At 46.6% G+C, this 25440-nt stretch overlaps 1 protein-coding gene and 1 long non-coding RNA gene across 2 annotated transcripts; one reads left to right on the forward strand and one right to left on the reverse strand.

The window, feature by feature from the left end:
* Nucleotides 1-3060: 3060 nt before the first annotated feature.
* Gm2061 (predicted gene 2061) lies at nucleotides 3061-11513 on the reverse strand. The gene is made up of 3 exons (NR_040305.1): nucleotides 10981-11513; nucleotides 9950-10078; nucleotides 3061-5159 (listed from the first exon to the last, which is right to left on the reverse strand). It is a non-coding gene; the product is annotated as a predicted gene 2061 (long non-coding RNA).
* Slc30a10 (solute carrier family 30, member 10) lies at nucleotides 10793-24707 on the forward strand. The gene is made up of 4 exons (NM_001033286.2): nucleotides 10793-11624; nucleotides 12297-12374; nucleotides 18632-18871; nucleotides 20022-24707. Exons 1-4 carry the CDS (start codon nucleotides 11009-11011, stop codon nucleotides 20498-20500), a joined length of 1413 nt encoding a protein of 470 aa, NP_001028458.1. The 5' UTR covers nucleotides 10793-11008; the 3' UTR covers nucleotides 20501-24707.
* Nucleotides 24708-25440: the final 733 nt, after the last annotated feature.

Consider the following 25440-nt stretch of genomic DNA (forward strand, 5'->3'; position numbering starts at 1 on the left):
AAGATTGCTCTGGTCCCCAGGTTGGCTTGATCTAATCCCCTTTGAAGAGTTTTCAGGTAAGGGCACACTTCTTTTTCTTATTTGCCTTTCTCTAGGCCCAAGAAAGCTCGCTCTCCCTCTAGTTCAACTTGTTGGGTATTTCTGAGTGAGCAAATGGCTTACCTTTTCATTTCCTGTATAGCTAAGACTGAAGAAAATGACTGATGGTGATGGTGATGGTGATGGAGAATAGTCTCAGAGAGAGAGAGAGAGACTGACCATTAAAACAGCCATTCTTCTGTAAGCAGTGAGCTGTTGTGACCTGTCAAAACTACCACATGGCATACCCCTTACTTTGAACCTGTCTGGCAGCCCTGTTCCTGTCTCTCCACTGTCTCTGTCCCCACAGGCTTCTTTGGACTCTTGATATTCCTCGTTATTTGTCTTCATCAGAGGGTAATGGAGAATTAACCTCATCTGTCCACTCCCAGACCTCCACTCCAATACCCAGGTCACATCTTGCATCTGCTATTCTCTCTCTCTAAGAGTGCAGGTCTTTGTCAGCAGGCAAGCCTGAAGAGGCATTCCCAGAAGAGACATTGTAAAGCCTGATTCTATGTGAGGGTAGATTGGATGGATGGCCTGGGGGCTGCTTCTGACTTCCTCCCACTTCTTTTTCTGGGTGCCAACACTCAGTCACTGAGTCTCTGGGACCAGCCTTGCTATGCCTTACAATCTACCACCCCACTCCTTAGTCTTCCTTAGTTAGGATATAGATTCCAGGTTATCAGAAATCGAGGCTCTCCCCTATACCCTGATTCCAACAACTACTCCAAACTGATTTGCTTTCTACAGGGGAGACCCTTACATCTTCGTGTAAGATGCTTGCTAGAGCTCCAGCCATCACTTTCCTCCCCCTAAGAAGCAGGACAAAGGAAATGTCAAAAGAGGGCATCAATGTTCCAATTAAGAAAACTTCTGAAAGTACCTCATTCTATTTCTGTTGACAGCTTTAAGGTCACTCAAACATGTGGCTACAGCTAGTTGCAAAAGCAGATGAGAACTAAGGCCTTAGTTTTCAACAAGCACAGGTAAGGACCATGCTCAGCAGATGCGCTAAGCCTTACAATCTACCACCCCATGTTTTAGAGATACATCTTTTAGAGAATCAGGGCTCAGTTCCCAAGAGAAGAACTGAGAGATTGGGTAGTCAGGAAGGCAAGAGGGGCTGGCTTTAGAGCAAGTTTTAATCTGTTATTGTTTAGGGCATGCTAGGGATTAAACCTGGGTGGCCCTGGACATACCAGGCAAGTGCTCTATTGCTGTACTTCATTCCCAGGCTATTTGGGCGGTTGTTTTTTTTTTTTTTTTTTTTAAGATTTATTTATTTATTATATGTAAGTACATTGTAGCTGTCTTCAGACACTCCAGAAGAGGGCATCAGATCTTGTTACAGATGGTTGTGAGCCACCATGTGGTTGCTGGGATTTGAACTCCAGACCTTCGGAAGAGCAGTCGGGTGCTCTTACCCACTGAGCCATCTCACCAGTCCCTGGGCGGTTGTTTTAAGTAGAATTGTCTGATTAGAGATACATGAATAGGAAACAGCGCCTTGGAATGCAGTGGGTGAAAGGAGGGTTGTTTAATCCACAGTGGTAAGGAGAGGCGGCTGCTGTAGAGGCTCTGGGGGGGCCAGAGTAGTGTTTCTTCTGAGTACACTTTACAAGGAACAAGTTTGTTGGTGGGCTGAAGGGTGGGAGACAGGCAGGAATTAGGGACCGTCTCTCTGGCCTAACTCTCTAGGGTGATGCTGATGTCAGTTGCTGCAGAAAGACAAGAGGCTATCTCTGCAATTTGTGTTGGATAGCCACAAGGAATTAGCCGGAAATATAAGGTTTGGGACCTGATAAGGGCCAGCTCCAGGAGACTTATCTGGAAATTCACCTGAATCTAAAGTCAAAGCCCTGAGACTGAGATTAACAACAGAGTGGAGTTGAGGGTGGGAAGAATTGGAGTAGGGAAGAAAAGAGAGGAGGGAGAAACAACAGCGAAAGAGGAGGAGAAAAAAAGATAGTACCCTGGGAGGTTCCATCCTAATACATGACTGAATTCCACACCATTCTCTTAGTCATTCGTGGCCCTGCTTCTTTTCCTACTGTGGACTAAAGGATGATGGGAAGGCCTGGTTACCAGGAACTCCCAGTCACATCTTTACATTCTCCACACAAGGACAGGAGCTCCTCGTTCTCCAAATTCATTTAGAAGGACCTTGACCCTGGGTGACCTCTACATGGAAGAACCTTGACCCTGGGTGACCTCTACACGGAAGAACTGTCTGTTTGGAATTAAGCGTCCATCCATCCCTTAACCAAGCCCTGTGGCCAGGGTTAAGGAACCCTGATTAACACATGGCCATGTTAATTTTCTGTTACCTGAGATGAACAATGGACAAGGTGGAAAAGGCTTTCGTTTTCTTTTGCCTTGTGATTTCCAAGTATCAGTCCATGGTTGCTTGGGCCCATGGCTTTGCCTCTGTAGTGGCTTAGCATATGACGTCAGGGATGCAAAAAGAGGAAGGCTCTGGTGTTCCATCTCCTAAGACCTAGAGGAGTCTAGGGAATACTGTGTATGACTACAGTACCGGTCTCTTTGTCCAAGGTGAAAGGATGTTCCCATAAAGAGGCAGAGAGGACTTTCTATGCAACCTGAACTCTTCCATGATGCATTTAAAACGCTGGGCTTCCTCTCTACAACAGTGTGGATAAAGGGTCCGTGGTTTCATGATTATGTCTGCAGCAGAGCCTTTCACATGTCTGTTTCTTTGTGCTTTCATTATCTGATGTTTGAAACAACCTTATAGAGAAAGTGGTACAAGGTTTTTATTTGTATTTTATGGATTAGAAAGCCACGGCTTGGGAATCTGGGGCTCCTCTGGACAGTATAACATCTTTGTGTCACCTGCAGACCTCATTTGAAAATTAAACAGGTTTATGATCATAGGGAGTTGTGTCTTCCCCTCTGCATTTTCTCTCATGATGACTGACCAACAGGTGACAAAGATACACAAAGACTGAGACACTTAGAGTGAAGATTTATAATACATTTATTTTAATACATGTTTTAGAGAATAAACTATACATATGCGTATCTGGGTGTGTTTACCTTTGGGCACTGTTGCCCTCAGAGCCCCAGAGAAGGCATCCGATCACCTGGAGCTACCTCAGGTGGGTACTCATAACCAAATCATAAGCTACCTCACATAGGTGCTTACATCTTCTTCAAGAGCAAGACATGGTCTTCACTAAGCCATCTTTCCAACGTCCAGTCAACCTTCTGGTTTTGATGTTGTTGCTATTGCTATTGTTGTTGTTGACAGTGTATGTGACGGTGGTGGACGGATTGAACACAGGGTCTTACATATGCCAGGCAGGCTCTATGCCACCAATGCTACATTCCCTAACCCTTTAAGTATGTTTAGTTTTATAAAATACTCTGCTGACCAGTAACTAGTTAGTTCTAAGCCAATTAAACCAGATTAATTTGGCCAAGGGAAAGTAGACAATTTTATGAAAAAGGTAACATTCTAAATACCTCTCAAAGATGCTCTTACCACGCTACTTAGTGAAAGAAGTCAAGTTCTGGGGAGGTTGGCAGTGAGATGCTAATGGGGAGGGGCTGCCTGCGGCTTCTCTGCTGGTGGTATGTTGGCTGAGCACACATGCTATTTTATTTGATTCCCATGGAAGAGGGTGGTACCCTATGTGTAGCTCATAATGGGAACACAAGTGACAGGCAGGCTCACATCTGACAGAGCTGGTACTGGAACTGAGATCTTGACATGTGTGTCCCCATGCTTTCCCACGGGTGTGTAACCGGTGCACTGGGGACGTGTCCGGAGGTTTTCGCTAACTACAGTCTTTGTGACAGCATTTCCCTACGTTGTCTAGGATGGTGTGAGCCTCTTTGTGTAGAACAGGCTGACCTGGAGCTTGTGACCTTTCTATCTTTGCCTCCCAAGGGCTGGGGTGTGCAAGCATTCACTGCCACACTCAGCCAACAGGGGTTCTAACTAAGAACAGCTATTTCTCATATTTTCCTGGACAATGGACAGTTTCATTTTCACGTAGTCTAAAGTTTAAGGTAAGTCCAGCAGTGGAGAAAGATGTGTGTGTGAGTTAGTTCTGACAGCTTCAAATAGTACATACAATCTTTTTGTACATTATGAAACAATACAGAATTTTACTTGCCCTTAAGGCTATGGTTTAGAATAAACACCAAGGTGGCATTTTCTATATATATATTTTTAAACTTTGAGTATTCTTTCTCCTTCATTTGAATTGGAAGTCTCACAGCTGACTACTTCCCCCCCTTGCCCCCCCCTGCCCCCATCAGACTTCACATGATACAGTATGTAGTGTTGAACTCTGAATGGGAGGTGTTTCCGAACTTCCTGGTTTGGCCTCTAATGCTCTCCTCTTCTTGCCCCAGTCACAAATCATTCCCACACCTCCACAGGCAGGCCTTGAGTACAAGAGTTCCCCTATTCATTGTTCTTCTCTTTGCTGTGAGGAACACCTGACAAACGCCATTCAGGAAAGGAAGGGCTGGTTTGAGCTGAGACTTCGAGGACGCAGTGTGTCCCAGTGAAGAAGTCATGGAGCAGGAGGCAGGGCAGCTTGTCTCTGAGCCCTCAGGAATCGCTGTCTCTGAGCCCTCAGGAATCGATGTCTCTGAGCCCTCAGGAATCGATGTCTCTGAGCCCTCAGGAATCGATGTCTCTGAGCTCTCAGGAATCGATGTCTCTGAGCCCTCAGGAATCGCTGAGAATTCCACACCCTGCTCAACACCCTTTCTACTTTTCGAACGGCCCAGGAACCCAGATCATGGAATAGTGCTGCCTAGCTTCCCACTGCAGTTAATCCATCAGGATTTCCCATATTTCCCAAGCGACTGATTCTAGATCTGAGTTGACAAGCAGCAGTCAGTGTCGTAGTGACTCTCTGGGCTGCCCTTGTTACCTGGAGAAGGGGTGAGACCTGCAGTCCAAAGTCACAGTGTCCATAACCGCAGGTGAATTCCAGCGGCCTCTGCTCTCAAAGGGACTCATTTGGCTTTATCAGCGACCTGTTCAAAGTGATGTTGGCTGCTGGCTGGCTTCAGGCTGTTCCCATCTTACAGGTCTGTCATAAAAAAGACATGAGTCATCACATTAGCTCAAGAATCTCCCAGATGTGGTGTATTCTGAAACACTGAAGGGAAACCTTCATCATCCTCGGCGCTCTGTACAAATCTATAACAAAACCAAACCAAGCCAAAAAACCACCACCACCAACAACGACGCCCAAACCCCAAACACCTTATGTGTGTGTGTGTGTGTGTGTGTGTGTGTGTGTGTGTGTGTGTGGCCGTCAGAGGACAGTTTGCTGGAATCACCTCTCTCCATCCACATTTACCTCTCTCCATCCCCATTTACCTTTGCTGCAAAGATTGAGCTCAGGTCCCCACTCTTGCTTGTGAAGAGCCTTGACCTGCTGAGCCACCCTGCCAGCCCTGAAATGGTTACTTAATGTTTGTATAAATGTCTCTGCTTCTTAAACGAAGCTCTTAGCAAATCTTTAAAGTTTCTCTAGAAATCACCACAGACCAGAGTTAACAAGGTTCGGAACACAGAGGATCCCAGCTAGCCTGGCCTCTCTGCCCTTAAGTGTATCACACAGACCAAAGCTCTGAGTCCTTTGGTGAAAGAACTGTCCACCTCCACCCCACTGGACTGCAGAACTCGGGGGGAGGAGTTACCCATAAGCACTTGCTGAATCTTCTTTATGGCTCTACATTTCCCTATGTGAGTCTCATGACAGCCCATGAGTTAGATGCTGTTACTGCTATAGCACTAATGAGGAAGAAGATGTGAGGACCCCGCCCAGGTCACATGACTTGTAGCAAACAGCAGAGCTCAGGTTTAGTTCCAAGTCAGCCCAACCTCAAAGACCATGGTTGGTTGACTTAGTATTTTAATTTAATTTTCATATTTATTTATTTATTTATTTGTATCTGTGTGTCTATCTCTGTATGTATGTGGTATGTGTGTGATGTGTGTCTATGTGAGTCTGTGTGAGTCTGTGTCTCTCTGTGTGTGTATCAAGTGTGTGTGTCTGTGTCTCTGTGTGTCTGTGTATCTCTCTGTGGTGTGTGTGTGTATCAAGTGTGTGTGTCTGTGTCTCCGTGTGTCTGTGTATCTCTCTGTGTTATGTGTGTGTGTGTGTGTGTGTGTGTATCAAGTGTGTGTGTCTGTGTACACGAATGGTTGTAGGCCACGGTGCTCAGGGGAGGTCAGAGGACAACTTGCGGGAGTCAGTTCTCTCTTCACCGTGTAGGTTTCCGGGATTGAACTCAGGACATCAGGCTTGGTGCCAAGTTCCTGTACCTGCTGAACTCTTACTAGCTGACTTACTTATTTCTAAAGTCACATTTAAAACACTGATATAGAAAAACAAGACACCAATGGAGAAAGAATCTTGAGTATGATAATCCCTGAATTTATGAGCTGTACTGCGTCAAGTTTTGGGCCATCCAAATGGGAATTTATAATCAAGCACTGGGAGGTTAAGACAGGAAGACTGAGTTAGAAACCAGCCTGGGCTGCACAACAAGACCCTATCTCAGAGTGAAAACAAATAAATGAAACGCTGCTTGTGTAGAACAAAAGCAGTTTAAAAAGATCAATCTGTTATAAGTGAAGAAAACAAGCTTCGTGCAGTCCATAGCCAGGTCAGAGCTCACTCCTGTCATTTTCAGATTGTATGACATTGCCTTGGTGGTTAAAATATCCAGGCTTCAACTTCTTCAGCAATAAAATAGTTTCTAATAAAACAATGTTTCATAAGTTTGGACTACTGCAAGAGGATGCTGGGGGGTGAGATGAGCTAACAATGCCTGCAAGTGCTCCCTCCAGAACTCCAAATGCCTGCAAGTGCTCCCTCCAGGGCTCCAAGCAGGAGCTCAATAACACAAAACTGTGGGAATATACACCGGAAAGGCAGCTTGTGTGTCCATCAAGTAATTTAGTAGGCCATATAGTGTAAGTTAACCGAAACATGGACATGGGGGCTGCGGCAATGACCCAGGCAGTAATGTGCAAGGGTGGGGGCCTGAGTTCCATCCCCAGGAGTCATTTGAGAAGCTCAGCAGACTCTACGCTTGTCATCTCAGCGCTGAAGAGCTGTAGACAGGTGGCTCACTGCAGCTCCTGGCCTGCCAACCTAGCTAAGCACGACGTTTGGCTTCAGTGAGATACTATGGCCTCTCCCTACCCACAGTCCCCCGAAACCCCAAGCAGAACTGACTGAGAAAGGCGGTCTTAACCATGTGAGTGTGCATGTGCACACACACCTATGCAAATGTAACATGTACATACACCACACACACACACACACACACACACACACACACACACACACACTGCCACATACACATCCCACTTTTCTACAGCACATTTTATTGGTAGTGTCTGGAACACTTACCTTTCTTTATGGTCAGAACCTGGCTGAGGACGGGGACATCAGACACCTGTGACAACTCCTGGTCCTCAGGCTCTGGCTTTCTAGTTCTTATTGTCTTGCTCCTGGGCCAGTGACCCAATTCTTATCTGCCCTTGGCTGGGAGAATGACTAACCAGGAGGCACAAGTGATATGCTTCTGCTGATTTCTGGTTTTTCTTCTGCTGTGAATGACTGAGAAATACAATTAACTGGGAAGGAACGCTTTAGCTCTGTCAGTGTTTTTTTTTTTTCTTGCAGTGTCTGGATTTGAACCCAGGTCCCTGCATGTGCTAAGCGACTGAGCTATACTCCCAGGCCCACTATTGCTATCATATGTCAAATGTTTTAGAGGTTCCATGTTTGAAGAAAAAATGGGCTGTATACTGGGAAGAGCACTTGAAACATCTCTAGTGTGTATTAGCATTTCCTCCGGGGACTAGTAGTGATTGTACTACATGTGTGCTGGACTACTGCTAACCACACCATAACTACAGCATTTATTGGGTGCTTACTGTATTCGAAGTACTGTTTGGAGCACTTTACACATTAATTTGTTTAATCCTTAGTATATGGTCATCCACTCCCCTTGACAGTCCCAGACGAGAAAGGGACTTGTTCATGCCCACATAGCTTACAACTGCCATTGTCTTTATCTTAGTAGTTCTTCTATATTATTTATAATTTATTAATTTTTAAAAAAGAATTTCCTTAGATTCTCAGTGTATGGGTATTTCTCCTGGAAATGTTCGTTCGTTTGTTTGTTTGTTTGTTTGTTTGTTTAAGACAAGCTGTCTCTATCTGTAGGCCAGCCTACAGGTTTGAGATTACAGCCATGAGCTATCTGCCTGGCTGAAAGAGGAGTATTATTAAGTTTCTTGCGTTTGGGGATTTATCTAGTAACAAGATAGGGACTTTTGATCAGGGATATTTTAATACTATTGATAGGGACCTTCATAGACTATGAAAAAATAGAGGCATGCTTCAAGATTCAGACAACGAATAGGGCTAGAAGGTAGACATGGGCTACCCTGATTAAACAGAGTAGGCCACAAAATAAAACAAAAAAAAAGAGGGTGGGTGGTTTGGAAAGGTGGGTCAACAGATAAAAGTGTTTGGCACCAAGCCTGGTGCTCTGAATCCAATCCCAGAGAGTACCATGCTGGAGTGAGAGCATCGCTCCCCAGAGTTGACCTCTGACCTCCCGTAAGCCGTAGCATGTGTGCCATGCATACGCAGAGCACACCCCTCCCCGACACACACACACACACACACACACACACACACACAAACACACGATAAATACGGTGTGATAGAAACTAAACAAATGGACATGCTTTCAGGAGAAGGCTCAGAGGGAAGAGGGGGCTTCACGGGGTATGAGAAGTAGACCCGAGGGTGGGGACTGCAAATAATCCCAATACATTATATGCGTGTACAGGGCTGGCAAGAGTAAATTCAATCCAAATTATCAGTATTATTCTTTTTTAGGTTGAGTGTTTTGTTAGTGGATTCCAGTCTCAAGCCAATCCTCTAGGACATTTGAGAGTAAATGCCTGCACCACTGTCCCTTGCTGCACCACTGTCCCTTGCTGCACCACTGTCCCTTGCTCGTTGGCTTTGCTTTGAGGAAGGCATAGAATGTATTTCCAAGCTCCAACCCTGTGCATTTTCTCCATGAGGGTGGTTAAAGTTTATGGGGAGACACGGTTATTGTGCTTTGCCTTCAGACCCTTCCTAAAATGAGTGAGGCACAGGGCTCCCCCATCCACACCCCACTTGTCTTAGCTAGGGTTTTACTGCTGTGAACAGACACCATGAGCAAGGCAACTTGTAGACAACCTTAGCTACCTCCGGAACACAGCTTCTCTGTGCTCTCAGGAAACACTTCTCCGATTTCACCTCGGTGATGCTGGTCTCTTCTTAATCACTGCTGATTTCTTAGCTACAGTCAACCAGCATCCATTGTCCCAGTAGTTCCTTCTGTTCTTGACCCTAAAGCCAGAGCCACGTGCTGAAGTTGCTGCTTGCTGGGGCTGGAACATGGCCCCCTTGTTCTATTACAGTATCACCGGATTTCTGTTTTCCAACTCCTTTACTGCCTAAGCTTGGCTGTCCTGGAACTTGCTCTGTAGACTGACTTTGAACTCAGAGATCAGCTTGGCTTTGCCTCCTGGGATTAAAGGGGCGTACTGCCATGCCCGAACCTAAACTTAGCTGTTGTGGTCTTGCCCCAAGGTCACCACATATTAAAATCCTTCTCCTCTGAAACCTCTAGAGCCAGGCTTCCACAGTTCAAATCACCCTCAGCAACAAAGTCTTCCATATTCCTGCTAGGATGGCTCACTGAGCCCCGCTTAGAGCATTCCACTGCTTTCCAAATCCAAAGTCCCCAAACCCACATTCCTCCAAACCAAAGCCTATCACATCGATACCTCAGTCGATGGTTACCAACTTCTGTCTCCGAAGTGACCAACAGCAAATACCCTTTCTGAAGGGGCTGCAGTGTAGACTCTCAAGTCCAGGACATGTTCCCTTTGAGTGATTGTCACTTGGAACAGGGTCTATTTGGAAAAAAAAAATTGGGTCAATTGAACTATGAGTATAGGGTCACCTTTAGGGGCAGTAGAAATTCTTTCTGACAGACTAGGAAAGGAGACCAAACCTGGCTTCTTTGATGGCCAAGGGACACAAAGAATCCCAGCCTTGGAGTGCTATACCAGTGCTCCATACTAATGCTAATAGCAGTGGCAGCCATGCACCCTGGGCTGCCTGCCTTCCTCTCCTCTGTAGACAGCTCGACTCAGATAGAGACCCCTAAAAGGGAGATGGCGATACTGTGCTATAAGGGAGTAATAGGATTCGTGGCCTTTGTGAAGAAGAAAGGATAAAGGGTTTTGACTATGGGTTCAGGGACAGGGGTTAACGGGAGGAATGAGATACCATTTAACCAGTGGAAAAGCAGGAAACACCTTTAAGGGCACTAGGCTCCACCAGCTCATATGGAATCTGCCCTGCAACTCGCATCTGGGCACGTAGGCAGCGGTGCGCACACCCACTACAGCCTAGGTCCTTATCAGCGGCATACACAGATCTGTAGTAGCCCAGGGGTGAAGGCGGGGTGGAGTTGGAGGAGCGGGACCATCCCGTGCATCTCTCTCTCAGAGAGGGTGGAGGTGGAGATTTAAGAAGATTGACATCCCAATGCGCCCCTCCTCCCAGCAGCTCCGGTCTCCAGCCCAGACCTAGAAGGAGACACAGGCTGGTGGCCACCAGCCAAATCAAGCTTGGGCGGCGAGGGAGGAGGGGCAGGGGCCCCGGGAGGTGGCCTTTGCGACTCTGGGGCCACTCCTGCAGACTCTGGTCCCGCGAGCGCGAGCTGGAAGCATAAAAGGTCCGGGCGGGTAAGGGCGGGCCTGCAGCAGGAGGTGGGCTCCAGACCGCCCCCCCCACCCCCCCCGCCAACCTGTTGCGGGGCGCAGCGGGCTGTAGAGATGGGCCGTTACTCAGGCAAGACGTGCCGGCTGCTGTTCATGCTGGTGCTCACCGCGGCCTTCTTCGTGGCCGAGCTGGTGTCGGGTTACCTGGGCAACTCCATCGCGCTGCTCTCGGACTCGTTCAACATGCTGTCAGACCTGATCTCGCTGTGCGTGGGCCTGGGCTCCGGCTACATCGCGCGGCGCGGTCCCCGCGGCTCCAGTGCCACCTACGGCTACGTGCGGGCCGAGGTGGTGGGCGCGCTCAGCAACGCAGTCTTCCTCACTGCGCTCTGCTTCACCATCTTCGTGGAGGCCGTGTTGCGCCTTGCGCGGCCCGAGCGCATCGACGACCCGGAGCTGGTGCTTATCGTGGGAGCCCTGGGGCTGGCGGTCAACGTGGTGGGGCTGCTCATCTTCCAGGACTGCGGCGCCTGCTTCTCCCGCTGCACGCGGGGTCGCCGGACCCGCCCTTCGCAGCAGCCAAGCCAGGGGGATCCTCGTGGCGCTTTGGGGTGTCCCCAAGAGGCTGCGACAGCCACAGCTCCTGGCTCGGGCACAGCAGTGACTCTCCGGGGGTCCTCGGCCGGAAGAAAGCAGCAGGAGGGCGCGACCGTGTTCTCTAATGTAGCAGGTGCCTTTCGGTTGCATCCTTCCGGACTGGGAGCACTTTGTTCTTCCCTCAATTCTCCCTCCTCCTCCTGGCATCTGGACCCCTTTACTCATCCACTACCTCTTTTTCGGCTCGTTTTCTTGACTGATTTATCAAAAAGTCCCTTCGCTTCTCTTCTCACTTAATTCTCCATCTTTCCCTCCCTCCTCGTTCTCCTTCCTTGCTTGCCTTCTCTCCCCCCTCCCCCGCCCCATTTTCCTCTCTTTCTCCTTCTTGACCCTGTAGTCCTTATCTTCCCCTCTCCTGTGGCAGTATTGATCTTGGAAATCAATTCTTAACTATTGGGCAACGGAGCATTTCCTATCCTGCCCCTTCTCCGGTGCTAACTGGATGTTTCCTCCCCTGACATCGGTGTCAGGGCTATCTCCTGCCTCTTGGGTATTGAGGATCTGGGGGATAGGTGTAGGCTTATCCTTGTCCCGTTTTTAATTTGAAAGCTGTGTGTGTGAAGACCAAGGGTGGACCTCGGGCTTCCTCTGGGTTAAAAGGTACCTATTTGGGCTGAGTGTAGGAGAAGCGGGGGACTCCTGTATGCTAAGAGGAATTGAAAATAACAAAACCGCATTTTGAGATCATTGGTTCTTTTTGTTTGTAGAACTCATACACAACACAAGGTTTCTTCTTTGAATGCAGGTGATTCCCTGAACACCGAGAATGAACCAGAAGAGACGACGAAAAAAGAGAAGAAGTCTGAAGCACTCAATATCAGAGGTAGGCTTGTCTGTGGGCTAGCTCCGGCTCCTTTCCCTGACTCACGGGTCTGTGCTGTGAGTACTTCTGCTTTTAGGAAAGCAACAGTGTGCTGGGAAGTGGGTCAGTTACCTGCAGACTATGACCCTCTCCTCTTGCCTAATCATCGCATTGATTCTGAGGGAGAAGCTGGTTGCTAATGATTTATCTTTGCTCTAATTAAGCCACGCTGAAGCTGCCTGTTCCTGGGCTGACCAGATCAGCGCCATGTTCCTCTGAGTTACACATATGTGTCATGTTCTCATGAGCGTCACCTATCAGTGTCATAACCTCTTGATTGCTACATATGTATCATATCCCACTGATCCCTAGATGTCCCTGTCATGGTCTCCCGAGTTCCACTGAGTACCAAATAATGCCATGTTCTCCTGACCTCCACATGCGTGCCATGTTTTCCTCATCTCCACATATGTATCATGTTCCTCAGATCCCCACATATCCTGGCCACGTTCTCCTGACTCCGACATTTGTGTCATGTTATTCTCATCTCCACAGATGCATCATGTTCTTCTGGCCACCACATTATCAGCGAAATGTTTTCTTGAGCTCCACATACGAATACCGTGTTCTCCCGATCCCTACATATCAGAACCATGTTCCCCTGACCTCCACATATGTGTCACATTCTCCTCAAATTCACTCACATATCATGTTCTGATGAACCTTACATATCAGTGCCAGGTTGGTCTCCACACCTCAGTGTCATGTTCTTCTGATCTCCACATATATGTGTCATATTGTCCTCATATTCCTATATGTATCGTGTTCTCCTGATTCCCACACACCTGTGTCATGTTCTTCTGATCTCCACATATATGTGTCATATTATCCTCATATTCATATATGTATCATGTTCACCTGATTCCCACACATCTGTGTTCATGTTCTCCTGATTTCCACATATGTGTGTCAAGTTATCTTCATATTCACACGTTTCTATCATGTTCTCCTGACTCTCACACATCTGTGTCATGTTCTCATGAACTCTACAACTCAATGCCAGTTTCGTCTGATCTGCATTTAGCAGAGTCCATTACTGCTACTCTTGGTTGGCTACTTTCATGAATATTACTGACATGCATCTATTTGTTTTTATGAAGATTGTGTGTGTGTGTGTGTGTGTGTGTGTGTGTATAGCTGGCAATGGAATCCAGGGCCTTGTCCATACTAAACACAAGCTACACCATTGATCCATCCCCAAAGCCGCATTGCAGCTTATCATAACTGGCTGTGATTGTTTTGAGACAGGGTCCTGTTATCTAGCCATGGCTGGCCTGGTACTCAGTATGTAGGGCACACAGAGCTTGAACTTGTGGCAGTCCTCTTTTCTTAGTCCCCTTACTGCTGGAATTGCAGGTATTTGCATGTGCTTGGTGTTGACTTGTCATTAAAGATGGAAAAACAAAACAAACAACAAACAAAAGTGAAGTGGCCCCACTACTAAGCCTCTGTCCTGTGTGACATCCATTTTTTTCTTTTTGCCAGTTGTTTATGGTAAGAATTTGCTGAGAAAGGGATTGCAACCTGATTAAAACTCTCATTTCCAGGTCCAAAGCTGGGGTTCTGGTGAGCCTTACTGAAGAAAATTAATGATCCACCTTCTTACCCCATCTTCAAAGTCAGCTGTGCTGGGCGTTCTGGGATATCTCTCTTACTGGACACTGCTGTAGCAAGCATCTCTCCTTTGTATCTTTTGGTTAGATATTCTCACTGTAAAGTGAACTTAGTCTTAGTTCTGAGTGTGTGAGTGTGTGTGCGTGTGTGTGCGTGCGTGTGTGTCCATGTGTGTGTGCGTGCGTGTGTGTGTGCGTGTGTGTGCGTGCGTGTGTGTCCGTGAGTGTGTGCGCGTGCGTGTGCGTATGTGTGCCCGTGCGTGTGTGTCCGTGTGTGTGTGAGTGTGCATGCGCGCGCGTGTGTGTGCGCGTGCGTGCGTGTGCGTGTGTGCGTGTGTGTGTGCACGTGTTTAGTGTGTGTGTGCGTGCGTGTGCATGTGTGTGTGTGTGCGTGTGTGTGCGTGCGTGCGTGCGTGTGTGTGCACGTGTTTAGTGTGTGCGTGCGTGCGTGTGCATGTGTGTGTGTGCATGTGTGCGTGTGTGCATGTGTGTGTGCGTGTGCGCGTGCGTGTGTGCGTGCGTGTGCATGTGTGTGTGTGCGTGTGCATGTGTGCGTGTGTGCATGTGTGTGTGCGTGTGCGCGTGCGTGCGTGCGTGTGTGCGTGTGTGTGTGTGTGTGTGTGTGTGTGTGTGTGTGTGTGCGTGCTCCTGTGTATGTTGGGGGATGAACAGTGCTTTGCTCTCTATGTAGGCTGGTCTTGAGTTTATAGCTTTTCCTTCTCAGCCTCCCAGGGGCTGAGGTTACAGGTGTGGGTCACTCTGCCCAGAAAATCCCCAATCTTGACTTTGAGAGGTTTGACAAAGATGAAGTGAACTTTCAACTTCGTATGATTTAGGAGAACTCTGGGATGAGACTTAGATCCAAACTCTATAGCATACTGCTAGTCACCCACAGAGTGCCTGCTCACCCTCCCTCCCTTCCTCCGTCCTTCTCTCCCTAGTTCCCTCTCTCCTCTCCCTCGAGAGTCTCACTTCTGATTATCAGAAGAGATCTGTAGGAAAGACACCAAAAACAACAGTGACGTGTGAGGCCCTGAAACTCTAAATGAAGATTTAAATAACAAAAAACAAAAAAAAAACCCTGCGACTCAGTATTGGGATTTTCTTTTTGAAATATAGTGATGGCATTTTTTGAGATCTTTTATAATAAAAACTCCTTTAAATTCATCTTTCCCTCTGAGGCTTAGATATACACATGTGTCTCCTCCTCCTCCTCTCCCTCCTCTCCCTCCTCCTCTTCTTCCTTCTTTTCACCCTCCTCCTCTCTGTTTCTCTCCTTCTCTCCCTCAACCAATCATCTGTGTATCTATTAATTACCAACCAACCAATCTACTTACCATTTATTATCTTCTATCTATTATTTATCTGCCCCGCTGTCTCCATTGAAGATGCTTGTGGCCAGTCTGAGCCTGTCTCCACCTCAGGCTAAGCATGGGTCTGTCCCAATCTTAGGGCCTGGAGCCATGACTCAGGAGAAAGACTAGAGAATAAGATGGAGAAAGACCTTGGGGGAAATGAACAATCCTTCTCTCTACAGATCAGGGAACCTAATCCAGAGAGTGTGGTGACTTTCCCAACAGTCACCCTGGCTATAGACTTGGGCTGTAGTCTCAGCTCTCTTCTCACACACATGGCTCTGCCCACACATGCCTTTGACCTCCAGAAGTGGATGGCTTACTTCTCCATTGGGCATATCCCACTAAATGGTTGCACTCCTGCCTCAGCCTTGACTAGTGTGGTGTGCTGGCTAGTTTTATGTCAATTTGACACAAGCTAGAGTTATCTGGGGAAAGAGAACCTCAATTGAGAAGATGCCTCCTGGCCTGTGGGCAAGCCTGTACTCTCTTTTAGTGTGCATTGTGGGGAGCAGAAGTGTGATGGCCGTTATCATGTGGGATTCTTGGGGATCACGTTTGGGAAACCTGGGGTGGGAGCAGAAGCTTCTGTGGGACAGGATGCAATGGCCCTCTATTCAGACCAGGCATCCACCTTCCTCTAACACTATGCCGCTGATCCCGAGAGGCTCGCACTATGTAGCCCAGGTTAGCCTGTAGCTAGCTAAGGCAGCGAAGTGCTGGGATTATAGGCCCAAACCACTGCCCTGGCTTTCCCTACAGCTGTGTGTCTTTGAGCCTCCACTGCCTGCCTCTAGGAAGTGCAGGGTGTGACCTCCATTAGACTCAAGAGAGGCTAAAAGTCCTGAGATAGGAACATCAAGAATGCAAATGACACAGTAAATTTTCCTCTTTGGACTAGATCTGGCTGCTGGAGGTGGGGAGGGGATGAATGTGCTGGCATGTAATTTAATCCCAACACAAGCTCTGGAAGTTCCTGCTTCCTGGCCAGAGTCTCCATCCAGACACTCGAGCTCAGCCATGCTTTCTGTGGCATTGTTGATTGCCTTTGCTCTCCGAATTTCTAAGCATTTATAACAGAAATCCAACAGTCCATTATTGTATTTTGTTCTAGACCAGGCCTTATTATTATTATCATTAATATTATTATTATGTAACCCTGGATGGCCTGTAACTCACAGAGATCTGTCTGCTTCTGCCTCCAGATTGCTGGAATTAAAGGCATGCTCCATCATACATTCATTGGGGATCAAGTACGCTGTGCCCAGCACCACTGTTTGGCCTGACACACCTTCTTCCTCCAACACTGCCCTGCTGGAATGCCACCCACTACTTCTTCCCTGGGTGGCTTTTTGGATACTTAGACTTTATGGTCTGGGCAGTTTCATAGTTTCTAAATTTTTGTTTGTTTGTGTTGGTGGTTTTTTGTTTGGTTTTGTTTTGCTTTCCTGAGACAGTATGTGGCCAAAGGAGGCCTAGGAGTCTCTTTGTATCCCAGGCTGGCCTAGAAATCTCCAAATAGCCCAGCCTAACCCTGAATTTTCCATCCTTCTGCCTCAGCCTTCTAAGTAGTTGGATTGTAGGTGGGTACCACCATGGCCAGTCACAGGAACTCTTTTTAAAAAACATTTATTTATGGCATATGCATGTGTAAAATTAGAGGAAAGCTTGTAGGGGTCAGCCCTCTACTTCTTTCTACCATGGGGCAGGGGTGGGTATTGGGGGTCAATCTCTAGTCATCAGGCTAGGCAGCATGGGCTTCTGCTTCTGAACCATCCCCATAGGCTGTTGACAAGGTCCTGATGATTTGAGGCTCTTGACTGGTGTGATTTTATGAGGTGTGCTGCATCAGATCAAGACAGGACCCTCATGAGCATGAGATTGTTTCTAAAGTGCTGCTGTTGCTGCTGCTGCTGTTACTGTTGCTGCTGCTGCTGTTGTTACTGTTGCTGCTGCTGCTGTTGATTCTGTTGCTGTTGCTGATTCTGTTGTTTCTGTTGCTATTGTTGTTACTGATGCTGCTGTTACTGTTACTGCTGCTTCTGTTGCTGCTGTTGTTGATGCTGCTGCCACTCTGGTTCTGAGGAGCAAGATTCCGGTATTCCTTTCTGGAATGCAAATATTTTGTCTACATTTTTAATCCTTCTGACCAGATATCATTGAATTTACTAAATTCTAATTTAGTGTACACGTACAGCCCAGCACCCAGATCTTTGCATATTTTCTGCAGTTAATTGACTAAGATCTTTAGGACCTACAGTGTTAATCCTTTCATGTGGATTTTTAATTTTATGGGATTATGGTAAATGGCTTTTTCTGCAGAGGAAACTTCACCAGCTCTTCAGGCCTTCCTACACTAAGTGTCTCAAAAATAACGGCAGGCCATTGAGAAATAGACGTGGAAAAGGGAAAGGGGGAGCGGAGAACAGGAAGAACCACACTGAATGGGTCATAGTCCTGTCTGACGCTGTGGCAGTAGCAGAATACACACACAAAATGAAGCAAAAGTTTAAATTATGTAATGTACAGATGCTAGTCTGAAAGGATAATGCATTATTTGCTCAGCTCCATTTCCCATGATGCCCTTTGATGGTGATAGTGATGTATCAGTGTCAGATGGTGACCATTCCTCTTCCTGGGCTCTCTGGGTCCTGGATTGCTGACCTGAGATTTTTTTCCCTTTCCTTCTTTTCAATTAAAAAAATTGAAATTAAAATACAATTATATCATTTATCTTTAAAATAATTTTCATTACATTTTGGTTTAGTGTGTGTGTGCGTGTGCGTGTGTGTGTGTGTGTGTGTGTGTGTGTGTGTGTGTGTGAATGCATGGGTGTGCATGTAGAAGTTAGAGGACAGAGGCCATCTTTCAGGAGTCAGTTACTTTACTGTATCATGTGGGTTCTGGGAATCCACCCCAGGTTTGCTGGTAGGTGCTCCTCCCATTTACTTGGATCATCACATTGCTCTGACCTGTGATTTTGTTTTCTGAGCAGTTGCTATTGTTATTTTGTCTGCTTTAAGATGGTCTCACTATGTAGCTTAGGCTGTCCTCCCGTCTCAGCCTCTCAAGTGCTGAGATTATAGGTAGACATCACATACTAGGCTTGTGTTTAAAAATTCTAACCTACTCAGCATTCTAACAGAAAGCAGCAGAGAACGTTCATGAGCTTGGAAGTTCGGATCACCGGTCCTTGTGTGGTTCCGACACGCAGTACTGAGGTTTACTGGTCTGTGTTCCTTCCTGGCAGGTGTTCTTTTGCACGTGATGGGAGATGCCTTGGGGTCCGTGGTTGTGGTCATCACGGCTATCATATTCTATGTTCAGCCCCTGAGACGTGAAGACCCGTGTAACTGGCAGTGCTACATTGACCCCAGTTTGACTGTTGTCATGGTCATCATTATCTTATCGTCAGCTTTCCCACTGATCAAAGAGACTGCTGTCATCTTGCTGCAGATGGTCCCCAAGGGGGTCAACATGGAAGAGCTGAGTAAGTGACCCACATATGAGCAAGGACCACAAACACTCGCACGTTGTGCGGAGGGTTGGGATCACAGGGTGTCACTTGAGTGGGGGTACTCTGAAGCATCCTGGAGTACCATGTGATGCAGGCATGTGATGCAGGCACGCTTTGTGTGGCTTTTGACCTGGCATGATAATTCACAGCTCCAAGATCCAAAGGTCCTTTGTAGTTCGATTTTCTAACTCATTTGCATAGCTTTGAGAATGTAAAGCTTGGGTAAAGCCCCTTTTGGGCTGTTTGACCTCACAACAAAGATGTATTTTAACTTTATTAAGGCAGCTCTGCAAGACCTTGAATTTTAAACTCCTTTTCCCCCCACTGTAAAAGCTAAGTCATTCGCTGGTGGGCTAGATAATGCCTTCTAGTGAGTTGAAATTCGTGAGCCGGAAGTTACCTGGTGGCACATTACACTAGAAAGGCAGTGTTAAACGGCTCCTGCCCTGTCTGGAGAGACAGATTCTAGTTTGCTTTGCTCTTAGAGAGGCTAGATTCTCACCTTAGTTATGTGCCTTAGAGGCTAAACATCTTAGAGACCTTGAATGTATCCCTAGAAGCAGCATTTCTGGTAAGTACTTTTGTTCTATATCGCTAAACTAGCCCACGTGTCTGTCTGTCTGTTTTTCATCCATCTCTTTATCTATTGATTTATAAATCATCCATCTATTTACCCATCATCTCTCTCTCTCTCTCTCTCTCTCTCTCTCTCTCTCTCTCTCTCTCTCTCTCTCTCTCTCTGTCTGTCTGTCTGAGATCGGATCTCCCTATGTTGTCCTGACTGGCATGGAACTGTCTAAGTGCGCAGGCTGCTTTGGAACTGACTGTCCGTGTGTAGCCTAAGCTTATTAGACTGGTCTTGAACTTGCAAACTTTTGTCTCAAGCTCTTGAGTTACTTGTTATAGGCTAACACTGTGTGGGATAGGAAATCAGAAGGAAGGCTGATTATGGGAACATGGAGTCTTGAGGGACAGTTCTTCCTGTTGGCCTTGGTAAACACACAGCCTTGAGGGACATGACTAGGCACACAGGTTCCCCCCTCCTTCCCCCACCCAGCCCCTTGATTCCAAGGTTCTACTCCAGCACTCACTATTGGCTCTTGTTTGCTCCTGTCTATTGTAGTGAGCCAGCTGTCTACCGTGCCTGGGATTAGCAGTGTGCATGAAGTGCACATCTGGGAACTTATAAGTGGGAAGATCATTGCCACCTTGCACATCAAACACCAGAAGGGCACGGAATACCAGGATGCCAGCAGAAAAATCCGAGAGATCTTCCACCATGCTGGAATCCACAACGTGACTATCCAGTTCGAAACCCTGGACTTGAAGGAAGCCCTGGAGCAGAAGGACTTCTTGCTGACCTGCAGTGCTCCCTGCATCACCCAGAGCTGCGCTAAGAAGCTGTGCTGTCCCCCGGGGACACTGCCTCTGGCTCTCGTCAACGGTTGTGCAGAGCACAATGGCAGGTCCTCTCGAGAGTCTTACCGAAGCATAGAAGCTCCAGAAGTGGCCATCGATGTGGATGGCTGTCCAAGGGAGCAGGGACAGACTCTCAGCAAGACTCAGGAGAGACAACATTATGAAAACAGTACTCATTTTTAGTGGGTTCCCACACAATTCAAAATGTCTGAACAGACACTTTGGTGTCACCAGCTCTGCTTATGGGAAGAGCTTTGTGGGTGTGTATCCTGTCAGTAGGGGTCAGCTGTTTGAGATGTTAGTGGAACAAGCCTGCTGATTTTCATGTGATGGATAACCCCTTTCCAGTACCCTGGGCATCTCATGGTTTTCTGTGACAGTTTCAGTATGGACATGAACTTCCTAAAGCAGATTGCCCTAATGTATATACCAGGAGTGCTGAAGGACTCAGTGACTATGACATGGGACTCGAAGTCGGTCTTGTCTGTCTTGTGGTGCTGGGGAATTGCATACAGGGCTTGTGCATGCTAAGGAACTGCTCTGTTACCGAGATGAACCCTGTAGCCTTTGCTTTTAAACCCATCGGAACTTCTAGCTGACTCTCAAGCGAGCTCAAAGCTTAAGTGGGTAGAAAAGAAGTTAAGCACCTTATGTTTCCTTCTCTTCCCCTCAAAGACCATAAAAGGTGAACGTCAGCTTATTTATAGCACTTATAGAACTTATAGCATTGCAGAAGTATATATTCTTAAGTCCATTCTTGGACCGTGAGACATGAACACCTAATAAATGAATGCAAAATGCATAGCTATTAAGATGGAAAGACAGATTGCCTCTTAAGACAGGGAGTGCTCTCAAAACATTAGAGGGGGTACGCTTTGCTGAGGTGGAGGGAAAGGTGGGTTCTGGACTGTTGCTTTGCTTTGTGAGGTGGCTAAAGTTTACTTCCTGCTGGAACTAAGCTGCGGCTATGATGTGTTCCTTCTCCTTTTCTTATTTACCAAGTTATCATCTCTGAAAGTTTCCAGGTAGGATTGTTGCCGCATCTAGTTCTGATAATGATTTTCTTATCCAGAATTCCTCACAGTCTTTTATGATCACATTGATCTGTGCAGCATTGATCAGGGGGAGATGAATCTTCTGGGAATGGGAGAATACTCATTCTTGCTAAACAAATAAGCTAGCTTGCCTTTGCTTTAATTAGGCATATTTTAAAGTATTTATTGCAGTTGCCAACTAGTAACTGGGTGGAAAAGTTAATTTCCCAGTGAGAAATGAAAAGTAATTTGGTTGCTGACTTTAATGTGTTCAGAGGCTCTTAGAGTTTTATGTCTGTGACCCATGTTACTAAGTTCAAATAAATTATGATCTGATTCAGGCACATAACTGAACTGTATTGAGAGAAGAAAGTGCAAAAAATGTCTGTCCCGTGTTTTTATACCTTGTTTGGCATCCATGTTTAAATCAAAGCCTCAGAGGTATGACATGGGGGTACCTGATGGAGCCAACATCTTGTTAGACAAGTTTCAAGGCTCACTGAAAGTGGTCTTGTCGTAGGCTTTGATCCTTCTGAGAAACTACATAGGATTCATCAGAAGTGGTGCACGGTCACAGAAAAGGCAGCCACACTTGTCAATGTAAGCATCATTTTAAAGAAAATGCCTTCATTGGGCACCATGGCGCATGCCTATAGTCCCGGCTACTCAGGAGGCTGAGACAGAAGAGTTGCTTGAGCCTAGGAGTTCAAAACCAGCCCAGGCAAAATGGTGCGACTCAGGGTGTTTTGTTTTGTGTTTTTAATATTAGTCTTAAATTTGGAGGCTGATGGGCAGCTGTGATCTGGGTTATTGGGAAATCTTTGTTCCTTAGAAGTTGATTAGATCTAAACCAACCACCCATAAGTAAATAGAAAAATATCTAAAGCCTTTCTAATTCCCAGAAGTTTATTGTGTTAGATTATGTATGCACTTTATAAGCCAGAGGAGGAAAAAAGACAAAGTTTCTACTTTAGGCACCAAACCTGTGAAGTAGACTTACAGGGACCAGAGGATTCCCCAGGAAGCCCAGCGTGGGGATGTGCATGCAGATGCCGCTGCTGTGCCAACTCTGTTCCATGCCTTAGTTGAAGCCAAAGTAGAAATTTGTCTCTAATGTCCAAATCTCAATTCACTGTGCCTTATTCTTAAAGGAAAAGAATGATAATTTTACAGTTTCTCCTACTAGCTAGAGGAATGTATTTTAGTTTGCATGTAAATAACATCCTTTAATTTCTGAAGTACTTTTTTTTTTATGGAAAGAAAGTACACTTAGTTCCAACATAATTAAATTTAACCTTGATTGACACTCAACTAGCAAATTATAGACAGGAGCCAGTATGAAGACAGCCAGAGCATGTTTACTAATTGGACATTAGTTGAAAGGGTTCGATGCTTTTGCTACATGGCTGTGTTTAACACCTCCACCCTGGCTGCCTGGTGTTTTTGTCTGGGGTTTCCTGCATCCGTGATTGTCTTGATTTTTAATTCTCTGAAGAAGAGCTTGATGTTTTCCCCTCCCTGGATCAGCTGTGCACCTGGTGGACAAGACGATCTCGTTTCTTTGAGCCTGTGTAAACACTGACCTTCAGTTCACGCCCTGCATGCTCAGGTTCATCCTAGAGCCCCTCCCACCTTCCTCCTTCCTGCCTGTCCTCCACATTTCCCCTGGAAGGGGTGGTGCTCAGGCCCAGGTCCTTCAAGGCTGTGAGGCACGTTTTACTGATGAGCTACAATCCCCAACCCCAAAGACTAATTTTCTATAGTCTGTGTCACACCCTGTATGGGACAGGTTAGTATTAGGTGTCCTGCGTGCCATCCTTCTAGGATTTTTCGTGCTTTCCTGTATTTGTTTCTCTGTGGAGCACAGCACTTCCTTCCAGCGCGTCAGCACCAGTTGTAGGAAAGAATTGCTTCCCTTCCCTTCACATCTTCCAATCGGAGTTTTTAAAACTGGGATATTTCTTGACAATTTGGTTATTATGAACACACACAGGGATACCAATCTCCATTACACACACACACACACACACACACACACACACACACACACACTGCAAATTAGGAACTTCAAGATTCAATGGAGTGGGTGTTAGGGAGTTTCCATCTTGATACGTTGGCATTCTGAGCTAGGTGTGTCCAGGTCATATTATGTATTATTTAGTAGCATTGTTGATTTCTAGTCACAACTCCCAAATCATCTTCCCAAGCTATGACAACCAAAAGTTCCTCTAGACATTGTCATGTATTCCCTGGGGGGGGGGGGAGGGCACTACCAACCCTTCTCTATTTCTAAACCTCGAGCTATAATCATATTTAAGCATTATTGATGGATCTGCTCCTCCCAAGTCCAATAGTGTACTCTATTCTGCAGGATTCATAGCCTCCCCCCACCCCCAGCCTGGAACTCTCTGTCCTGCAGCCCCAGCCTCCTGAGTTCAGGTTTTATAGGCATCCGTCACCATACTTACATCAGGATTTACTGTTTACGAGCAGTATTTTAACAGGACTTTCATTTGCTGTGCTGAGGCTTGAAGCCACCCTTGCTACAGGGACACGCACTTGGAGGGAAGCTCTTAGTAACCTGAGGCAGCCACTGATCACATAGTAAGCTTGAGACTAGCCTTTCTACGTGAGACTTGAGTTAGGTTGCACTTTGTATTTGGGTTTTGAATCTGGTTAGCAATCACTGACGTGTGCCTTCTCTAGAGCTCTGTCATTGCCTTATGTCCTGTCACCCTTTGTGCTTCAGAGTGTATTTCCACTCAAGTGACCATGAGTGGGAACAAGGTGGTCAAACCGGGAAAGCAGTTTCTTAAGCAGAACCTGTATCGGATCCAAATCTTCAGTGTAGAAAATGTTCTTAGCATCTGGAAAATATATGTTGTTTTCTGGCATTTCCTCTCTTTCTAACTACCCTACCCTGACCCAAGACTTTCTATTTACATGGACTTTTCTTAGTTAGGTGGGACTGGCGCCTTCATGCCAGAGTCGCTGAATGGCCTCTGAACTGGAGTGAGCACTATCCAGAAAGGGTTGACACGGGAGAGCCATCCTTTCCTGGAGGCTTGAGGTTATGTTACAGTAATTGTGGAGTTTTGTTGCTTTAAAATCCTCCTTCTCTTCTCAAGGGCAAGATTGCCAAAGTGTAGCATCGCATTTGGGGTGGGGGTTGTTAAAACTTCTGAGTTTCAATAACTTCTTGCTCGTTGCATGGGAACCAACCCCCTCCCCATGGATGTGCACGTGCACACCTGTTGCTGGTGAAGAGCATTCAATGGTGCTGTAAATGACGTGTTTTGAAAACTAGAAATGCCAATCAGATGTTCGTGGAAATTAAACAGACAGCTCAAAGCAAATGGGTTCCTGGACTCTGTTATTTGTGGCTTCTTTGTTACTTAAGAACTCCTTGGTCTGCCTTTTCATAATCCTGGCCTAGCTAGGTGATTGATATTGTAACTCTGTTGGTGACAAGTACCTGAGAAAACCAACTTATACACTTCCGTCTCATCTCTGCTCGGAGTTTCGGAGGTTCTAGACCATGAACCATCAACCCTGTTGTCTACGAGCCTGTGAATGAGACGCTCTGAAGCCAGTATGTAACCCTCCTCACCCCATCTCTCTCTCTCTCTCTCTCTCTCTCTCTCTCTCTCACACACACACACACACACACACACACACACACAGACACACTTTAAAGTTGGCTTTCCTTCCTCAGTCCTGAGCCTCCGCTTTCCTTTCAGCTGATAAGCATCACACAGGGACACCGGAAGAACTCTGTCAGGTGGGAGGGTGACCAGTTAGGAGTGTGTTTAACATGGAGTGGAAAAGGGGGATGGGGAGTGGGTGGGAGACTGTGGCTTCCCTGCAAGAAGAACGTTTACCAGGGCTGGAGAAACGGCTCAGCAACTAAAATCACCTGCTGCTCTTGCAGACATACCAGAGTTTAGTGGCCAGCAGCCATGAGGAGGCTCAGCACTTCCTATAATTCCAGTTCCAGAGACCTAACCCATTCTTCTGGCCTCCACAGTCACTGCACACGCATGGTGATGTGCATACATGCAGGCAAACACACATCTGATAAAAATAACT

This window comes from Mus musculus, chromosome 1, assembly GCF_000001635.26.
Source record: "Mus musculus strain C57BL/6J chromosome 1, GRCm38.p6 C57BL/6J".
Lineage (NCBI taxonomy): Eukaryota > Metazoa > Chordata > Mammalia > Rodentia > Muridae > Mus > Mus musculus.